Here is a 10,000-nt window from a genome sequence, read left to right on the forward strand (position 1 = left end):
TTAAAACACACTCAGATCATTTATTTACTTGTTTACACATTGGACGGCAATGTTGCTGCTCCTTCAGGAAAAAAAAGAAACATTAAAATGTGAGAAAAAAAACAGGGCATGTCATACATAATACACACTGTAACAGCCAGTTCTTTACTTTTAGATATTCTAGCAGTTCTTAGATGCCCAATTACATTAAAGTGAGAGGTTGGTTACATTTACGTACATGTGTATTGTAAAGTAACTGAAACAGTTGTATGTGGCAGTGATGTGTATTCTGCCATTCGAGTCATTAAGCAGGTAGCTTGGTGGACGTTTCCAGATCTTCAGTTTGTTAAGAAGAGCTTGTTGACCTTTGAACTTACTGTCTTGCTCTCTTGAGAAGCACTTAAAGCGTTTGTCATAACAACCTAAGAACACAGGGAATCCAGACAGCTCTTCCTGCTCTCTCTCTCTCTGTCTCTCTCCTTCTCTTTCTCTCCCTCTCTCTCTCTGTATCTGTCTCTCCGTCTCTCTCTCTCTCTCTCTCTCTCTCACACACACACACACGGACAGACAAAGACAGAGCAGGGCTGTTTATAGACTGCATTGTCACTGTGCTCATTGTTTGGCGAGGTGTGTGTTCTGTGAAGGGATGTGTGTGTCCGAGCCCACCAGTGGCGCGGATGGGAAGCGGATGGGTCACTTCGGTCTGTGAGAACGAGAGCGGCCTCGGGGGAGCGGTCACGATGATCACACTGGATTCATTCCACCCAGGGATTTGTGAAAACAATGACAGTGGCGGAACAGGAGAGGAGTTAGAGGAAGAGAGCTGAGGAGCTGTAAGTGAGGAGCTAGGCAGGAGTAGACGAGCACAGAGCTGTCTTAGACAACACAAGATGCCCTCCTACACACAATTCCCTTCCCAGTCTCACTTTGTCTAGAGCTTGACAACTAGACAGCCTGGTGTTTGATCAGTGATCACACACACACACACACATACACACACACACACACACACACACACACACACACACACACACACACACACACACACACACACAGAGACGAGAGAGAGAAAGAGAGAGAGAGAGAGAGAGATTCAGATGCACCCATACTAATACCAACTATTTGCAAATGTTTAACACATTAAAATGGCTAGGCCTAATACAAGATTGAAATTATTTGTAGTAGACTTTTTAATGGCTGTGTAGTGTAGTATGATTGTGTGTTGAAGCATTATTTTCAGACTGTCTCAGCATCTCAGCTGTGAGATTTGTGTGTGTGTGTGTGTGTGTGTGTGTGTGTGTTTGTGTGTGTGTGTGTGTGTGTGGACAGTAGGGGGATTATGTGAGGCGTGTCATTGATGGATGGATGGGGCATTTGCCCCCTGCTCCGGTGGCTTGGCTGAGGGGGTCAAGTCAAGATGGTCCTCCTGGCGCTGTCACATCCTCAAAAGATTTACTGTAGAGACAGCTCAGCTCAGCTCGCCTGAGCTCAGCCCCCACACAATGCCGCGCCTCAAAGAGCCTCTTTAACGCACTCGCAAAGTCGCAGTAGCGCTCCTCTGTGCGCGGCACATGCGAACACAAAACGAGAGACAGACAGGCAGCAGACGCTCTCTGTCTTAAATTATTAGAGTTCAGAGTCCAATCTGGACAGAGACCGGGGAATCCTGAATAAAGATAATGCATATGACACGGCCGTGTTTAATTTAATTTACTGTGTTACATATAAAATAGTATATATATTTTTTCTGTCAGTCATATTTGTTAGGTCACATATGTTTTGTTTGTTCATTTGTGTGCCAGTGTGTGGGTATGAATTTGTAGTGCAACTATGACCGTACTTGTGTGTGTATTTTCTACCAGGTAGGCTACATATTCGATAGATAAAACAATTGTGTTCAAATAGTTTAGCATATAACATTTTAGCTTTATATGTACAAGTTTCAGGAAGGACGTTCCCGTTGAGTAATACATGCAATCGTATTTGGTTATTTTTACATGAATATAATAACAAACAATTTTCTGCCCAATCAAATTAAATTTGTTGTTTTATAAATATAGATGTTAAAATTCGTAGGCCCTACTTGCAAATAACCCGCGTTTCCTAGTTTCATGATTGAATCATGGCAATAACACAGAAAACACCAATACCTTTACCTCTGTAATACTTGCATATTTATTTCATGGCACTACAAAAATGTCAGCATCGATATATTTTTTTAGTCTTAAAAATAGACAACGATTTTTCTAGGTAACTAATAAGCGTTGTAGTCTTTTTAGTCTTATTCTGTATTTTGTTTATGGTTATGTCGAGTTGACCCAAGTAGTTTTTCTTAGTGTTTAGGCCAACACAGTGAGCAATCACATTTAAGGTTTACATTTTAGAGCGTGTAGCCTAGTATCTGAGAAAGTAAATTCTCAATTGTAACCAATTATTTTCGAACATGTCCAAATGTTTAATGTATCCGTGTATGTCGCTAACATAAATATGGGAATGTGTAGTGCAAACTGTGGAATACATATGCTGAAAGATAACAAGTAAAAACAGGTGTAGCGATTGTGTTTACTGTAGCACAAGCTTAAACGAAAACACGTTGTTCAGCATTTTCTCTATCCAAAAAAAAACAAAAAAGTCCTTCAGATCAGTGCGCCTAATAGCATTTCATTTCTCTTGTATTTTTGAAAGTACATATTTTTTTATCATACATTTTTCAGCAATAATAGATTAATCTAGTGGCCAGAGTGGAGAGGGACAGCGGGGAGGGGTCTGCTCCGCGAGACCGTCAGTCCTTTGGTTTGAGATAAGAGGCAGGAGGAGGAGTGGCTGCCGGTGAACTGCGGGCGCTCTGAGGGGCGATAGGGAATCACTAATGAGCGAGCTCACCTCATCAAAGACGCGCTCGGGCTGACTAGAGAGTGTGTGCGCGTGAGACAGAGACAGAGGTGCATATCCGTGCGTTCCGTATCTGCGTGAGGAAGATTTGAGCGCAAGGGGCAGAGAGGAAGCAAGAGAGAGAGAGGGAGAGAGAAAGAGATAGAGTCAGGCATACACGAGACGCTGACCGCCGCGAAACCGTGGGGCCCAGCTCTGCCTCGAGCCGCGTCTCGAGCCCGTGTAATGATACTATGGGTTGTGTAGTGAACTCCGCCGGGACAGAACTGCTCTTGCAACTGGAGGCGCTCAGATCTGCCGCTACTCAACTTCCCCAACTCTGCCAACTCGCCGAAAACAAAAAGGTCAGACCTGCCATTACATCTTTTGCGAGCTCGTAAATGTAGTATTCAATAATAATAATAATAATAATAATAATAATAATAATAATAATAATAATATATTGTTTTTTGTCTAAACAAAGTAAGGTGAGTGTCATGCATCAGCATCCCACGGCCTGCAGTAGTTTAGTTACACGCTTCTAGGTTGTCACAACATAAGGCCGATAAAAGTATTGGATGAAGTCTCTCTCTCTCTCTCTCTCCCTCTCTCTCTCTCTCTCTCACACACACACACACACACACACACACACACACACACACACACATACACACACACGCAAACATAATCAGCGGCTAACTCTCACATACATTCTTTCTGCCCTTCTATCAGTACCTCTATTGTATTGTATCTTTGAACTAACTCTTGTTCGTAGGCGTGGAGCGCCCCCTGGAGGCTATTTATTGAATTAAGGGTTCGCGATTTATTGAATTAATGCTTCGCGATTGTTCTTTCTAAATTTGTAGGCCTACTGCTACGTTGTTTATACAGATAAGCTGTCATAAGTTGATGATTTTGTAATCATTATTCAAAATTGTCGAAATAAGGCTTATTTTGATGTGTTTTAAAAATACAATTTTGTACAATTCATTTTCATCGCTTAAACCCTGTAGACAATTTAACATGTTGTGTAATGTGTAAAATGTTTTATGTGTCATAAATGTTTGCAACATAGTTTAATTAATTGTGACCTTTTTTTTTTCGTTTTTCTTTTTTTTTTTTGTTGCCTGATAAGGAGCCAACGCAAGACATTTGAATATGAGGCTGTGATGTAAACATCAACTTTCATTGATGTCTATAGTCAAATATGCTACTGAATGGAAACAGTTGTATGCAACCCTTAAACCAATCGTGTTCTGACATTTTAATGTGGTTAATGTTTGGCAAATAACGAAATGCTAGATGCATGTGTCATCTACAAATTAATGAAAATCGCAACCGCATACTGAGCATACATAACGTGTTGGTGTGTTTTTATTCACTCTTTCTGTTACTGATTTATTCATATAGCACATTTTATTTTAGAATTTATGTGAACATGTTTTACATCTTCTCATGTTTACATCAACACTATGAAAATATAATCACAATTGCACTGAAAATATTAACAGTGAAAGTGTCAGTACTTAACATTCTTCTGGAATGAATGCGGAAACGAATAACGGGGGGGAAACTGCATCAGTCCTAGAATCAGGAATGGGAATTGACTCACATCCCTTTTAAACTGAATGTATTTCATGTATATCATGAAGCATAGTGTTAGCAATTATTATCATTACTGCAATAATAATAATACTTCAATAAGCTAATAGTAACAACAACAACGACCATGATAATATATGCCTAAGGCCTAATAATAATAATAATAATAATAATAATAATAATAATTCACAAATAGATATTTTCTTTTTATGCTGAAACATGTATTTCTTTCCCTCAAGTTGTTTGCGTTTCTATTTGTTTCCATTGTAGATCTATTATAAAGCCATCAGAGACATCGAGATCGGGGAGGAGCTGCTGGTGTATATGAAGGACGGGATTTTCCCGGAGGGATCGATGGCACCGAATCTGGAAGGTGAGATGAATGCATCTCATTAGTGCAATTTTAAACTAACTCCAAATGAGCGCTGAGATGCCGCCCTTTGCAGAAGAGCGAACACGCAGTCCTCGAAATGTTAATTTTCCAGAAAAATTATGTTTGCGTAAACCATTCATTTGGAACAGACAGTGCTTTGCCAGGCGTACAATTAGTTTTTGATCTGTCAGAGGCAGATAGTAGTGGTAGTGCTTGCACCAGCTCTCAGGCCTAGTCGGACTGAAACGGTTGAGCTAAAGACAAAAAATCGATCTACGGCCAGCCTGCCTGTTTTAGGTCCATCGTGCTTTCATATTGGTGTGCAATGCTTCACTCTAAATATACCATGCATTTATTTAATATATTGATGTGTGAATTAAATCGCAATGGAGGGAAATGAATGAGTGAAGGCATTCCGTTATTGGCAAGGGCAACCTTAAATCATCTTTATAGCGTTTGGCCATTATTTATTGATTTTATAAAGGAATCTTGCCATTTTCAAAAAGCTAAATGCATTTTTTTCTGTCAAGACCCACAGTCACCTTAACGATTGTGTTGAAAAGACAAAGTAGACTTTCTGCTAGACTGGGAGCGAAATCATGTCGTGGAGAGACGTACAGGACCAGACGCTAGCGGACATAATTAAATTAGGCTCCAGATAGTGTTCATGCTCTGCAGGAGGAGGGCGAATGGCATCGGAGACGCAGTGGTCTGGTTTTAGTAAGAGTGGTTGTCAGGTACGCTGTTGTGTTGTGTTTCCCTTGATTTGGGTTGAAATAGGGGGAGACGTCATGATTATGTAGACTTGTCATGGACTATAAAGATGAACCCAGGCAGCTTGAGGTACTCACACAAGCCCCAGACATTTGGAAATATTCATATAATGTTTGCTCTAAAAGATATATATCCCCAGACCCCTTAGAGACACAGAGCAAGACAGAGAGAGAGAGAGAGAGACTTCTGCTCTGAGTGAGGAGTTAGAAAGGGTGAAGAGGGAACTTCCATGTCTTTTCATGAGCCAGTCTGAAAAGGGAAAGAGAGGCAGGCAGACAGAAGGAGAAAGAGAAAGAGAGAGGGGGAGAGTTGGTCTTTTCTCTCCTCTCCCCGCGGCTTATCGGTGCTGGAATTTGGAGTGGAGCTCGAGGAGCCTCCTGAGACTTCACCCATGCTCACAGATTAACTGCTAAACTGCACATAATTGTGTTCCCCCCACTTCTGCGAGAGGGCTATTAGTCTCTCCTTTCTTTCTTCTCTCTCTCTCTCCCTCTCTTCCCCACTCCCCCCTCTCTCCTTCTCTCTCTCCAAGTATCCTGCATTCCTGTCCGTCTTGAGTGGGGGCTGATGGAACAAAAAGATAATGTGGCAAAATCATTTTTGTTCAGCCCCCTCTTCTCTCTCTCTCTCTCCCTCTCCCTCTCTCTCTCTCTCTCTCTCTCTCTCCCTCTCTCTCTCTCTCTCTCTCTCCCCTCTCTCTCTCTCTCTCTCTCTCCCTCTCTCTCTCTCTCTCTCTCCCTCCCCAGCTGCATTCCCCTCACTATCACCCTTAGCAGTCAGCCAGAACTGTAATGACTGCTGACTTCCAAACGATGCCTTCACTGCGACGCATTTTTAGGCCTCACATTTAAAAGCCCCCAAAAAAACAGACCATTACACCGTATGACCTAAAACCTGTCTGTTTTTCCCCGTCATCTCTTTCTCTCTCTTGCTCTCTTCACCCATCCAAACGCTCCCCCCCCCCCATACAGAGTCCATGTTTTATAGCAGAATCTGTAAGTGTTATAAGGCATGTAATAAAGGCTCCATAAGTGCTTTGTAACATGTTTTTGGCGTGCCGTGCTGGTTGCCTATGAAAGAGGGTGGGGGTGGCATGGCTAGTGAAGCCGGGCTGAAACGAGAGCAGACGGACCACGGTGGGTCCTCCTGAAGCGCGGAGAAATAAGAGCAGACAGCCCTCAGAGGGTCCCTAAGAGGAGCACGGAACATTAGCCAGCACCGCTCTGGTCAAGCTGCACCACAGTCCACATACACTACATGGACGGTGACCCTATGGGAGAGAGAGAGAAGGTTGTGTGTATGCGTGTGTGTGTGTATGAGGCAGTTGGTGTGTAGTAATGTTTCATCAAGCCTTTGTCGGGTTCAGGTCCAGACTTTTGGGGTCACCTCCCCCCCATCATGAGTAAGCCGTGCATGTATGGGTGTTGGGGGGGGGGTTGGGTTGTTGGGGGTGGGCTTGGCGGGGGGCAGCCAGCCTCCCACTCAACTGTAAAAGCCATAAGTCAGCATTGCCTGTTGGCTTTGGCACCCGTTAGAGGATACGGCCATAGAAAAGCCTCTTCTAACCCCCCCCCCCCAACTCCCCCGCCCCCACCTTCTTTTCTTCTTTTATTCATTTGACCTTGGTCGTTAAAAAATACTGCGTTGGAAAAACAAAGGGGCGTCCGGCAGCCCGGTGGCCCAGGCGGAGATCTGCTCGTATCGGGCGTGCGTATTATCAGCGGCACATCTGGAACCACTGGCTAAGCGTTAATCAGGGGTACCTACCCCAGCTCTGCATGATGCATGGCCGGCTTCGCAGATTTAATCGTCATCAGATTATTTCATAATTATTCGTATTATTGTTATTCCCGCTGTATGTTGAGGATGTTTGCCGTTTCGAGCGTGGTGTGTGTGTGGCCAGTGAAGTGTAGCACAGCAGACATGGAAATGAAAGACATTTTCTCATACTCCGTGGCGTAATTTGAAAAAGATTAAAAGTTTATTTTTGAAAAGAGAAATGGAAAATATTTATTTTGTTTTCCTTTGCTTCCTGACAGTGCAGTGTGTTTCACATATTTGTTTTCATTCATTTAATCATAAATGATTGTTATAAATTTGATTTACAATAGTTTAAAGATGTTTTTAGTAATAATGAATTCATGAACTTGAATTTACTTACTGTGTATTTAAATACATATATTTATATAAGAAATAACTGTATACAATCGGAAATATGTAAATTATTATTAACTGTGATGTGTCTTGATTTGTTTGTTTGTTTGTGTTTAGACGAGCACATGTACCGCTGTGAGGAGTGCGACGAGCTGTTCACCTCCAAGTTGAGCCTGCTGGCGGCAATCCAGAAGTGGCCCAGTCTGCATGCCGAATCCGTCGCTGAAACCGACACCGCTCAGCGGCGAGGAGTTCAAGCAGGAGAAGGACGACAATGATGAGCCCGTCCACGAGTGCAAGGACTGCGAGAAGGTCTTCCCCAGCGAGTACAGGTGTGTGGAGGGGGCGCCTAAACACACACACACACACACAAGACACATATATTTTTTAAAAATATGCATGCATACTTTGACTGTCATAGCATTGTAATTCATCTTTTACCTTTCTCTCTTTGTCTCTCTTTCTCTCTCTCTCTCTCTCTCTCTCTGTGTGTGTGTGTGTGTGTGTGTGTGTGTGTGTGTGTGTGTGTGTGTGTGTGTGTGTTCCATCTCTCAGTCTGGGTCAGCATATGATTGTGCATACAGAGGAGAGGGAGTATAAGTGTGACCAGTGCCCAAAGGCCTTCAACTGGAAGTCTAACCTCATTCGGCACCAGATGTCACACGACAGCGGCAAGCGCTTCGAATGTGAAAACTGTGATAAGGTACAGAGCACCGCAACTCCACAGTACAGTAACCATGACAACATATGCAAGCTGACAGTTACTGAATGCTTTTAGAACGCTGCACAAAATAGTTTTTAATGGAACGAGCATTTCTGTTATTGCTGATTTTTATTATATCATTCTGTTACATGCCGAACTTCCATTCAACGGAGTGTTTTAATCGTTTTAGCTAACCAAAAAGAAATAAAGATGAATGTAATTTTTGCATGTGCTCTGCCCATCTTTTGTTGTGTAAAAAAAATGTCATAGCCTATAAAATCATGTTCAATCAAAAATCATTTTGACCTGTGTTTACTTGTGCCTTTTCTAATTTCATATTATAGATCCCTAACCGTGCCCTCTCACCTGCGCAGGTGTTCACAGACCCCAGTAACCTGCAGCGCATACATCCGGCCAGCAGCACGCATGCTGCTGCGTGCCACACGCAAGGCGGCCCTGAGTGTGGCAAGACCTTCGCCACGTCGTCGGGCCTCAAGCAGCACAAGCACATTCACAGCAGTGTCAAGCCGTTCATCTGTAAGTCTCAGCCATCAGCATCTTCTCTAAGATATCATTTCCCGTGTCCAAAGGCCTCCAGTCTTTCCTCAAACTCCCACGACAGTGACCTCTGTCGTGTTATAGGTCAGAGCAATCCTCAATGCAATTCTAGAGCAATTTCTTTACGTTCTTTCTGTTCTGTATTTTCTTTTCCTTTGTTTTTTGGTTCTCTTTGGTTTGCGTTTGTTATGTTTTGTTTGTTTGTTGTTTTTTCTTTGCCATTGTTTTTATTTATTGTTTTGTCTCCTTTTGCCCCCTTTTTCTTCTCCCTCTTTGTTTTCATCTTCTGTCTCTTCCTTCTCTTATCTCTCACCCCTTCCTCCTTTTCCTTGTTCCTGGTTTTTGCCTTGGTTCTTAACCCCATCCTCCTCTCTCCTTTGTTGATTTTGTGTATGTGTGTGTGTTTGTGTATGTGTGTGTGTGAGAGAGTGTGTGTGTTTTTCTTTCTTGAGGGCCCCTAATTCTTTTGCTATGGCTCGGGCAGATTTGACATGTAAAGGTAAATGTCTCTGTCACAGCTGTTCCTGTTTGATGGACGCTGAGTCGATGCCATGCTTCTCTCCTCTCCTCTCCTCCTCTCCTCTCCTCCTCTCCTCTCATCCCACGCTTCTCTCGCTTCCTCACTACTTTTACTTTTCATCCTTCCTTTTATTACCTGCTCTCTCACATGTTTGCTGTTACATATGCATGCATACATTTATATTCATGCATATGTATTCTAATGTATAGACATAATAGATGTGATTATGATTATTTTTTTACCCTGTGATTAATCTGCTAATATTGTAATGTGTCATAGCCAATAACTGTCTGTCTGTTCTGCAGACTGTTGTCCTTAAATGACTCAGAAGCGAAGTGACAGGGCCTGAGCTTTTGACTGAGATGAGCCGAGATGAGAGACAGTCATGTGCATGTTGCCGTGATATGAGATATTCATGTCTACGTATGAAGTGTAGGATGGTGGGATTTGGCTGACGAGGCTGAGT

General features: G+C 42.7%; 1 protein-coding gene across 1 annotated transcript in view; it reads left to right on the forward strand.

The window, feature by feature from the left end:
• Positions 1 to 10,000, forward strand: part of prdm16 (PR domain containing 16) — a 242,352-nt gene that overhangs the window by 210,270 nt on the left and 22,082 nt on the right. The window contains 5 exon segments of the mRNA XM_048241074.1: positions 4,723 to 4,825; positions 7,871 to 7,998; positions 8,000 to 8,085; positions 8,309 to 8,456; positions 8,831 to 8,993. Coding sequence (XP_048097031.1) covers positions 4,723 to 4,825; positions 7,871 to 7,998; positions 8,000 to 8,085; positions 8,309 to 8,456; positions 8,831 to 8,993 — 628 coding nt within the window.

Source organism: Alosa alosa, chromosome 4 (assembly GCF_017589495.1).
Source record: "Alosa alosa isolate M-15738 ecotype Scorff River chromosome 4, AALO_Geno_1.1, whole genome shotgun sequence".
Lineage (NCBI taxonomy): Eukaryota > Metazoa > Chordata > Actinopteri > Clupeiformes > Clupeidae > Alosa > Alosa alosa.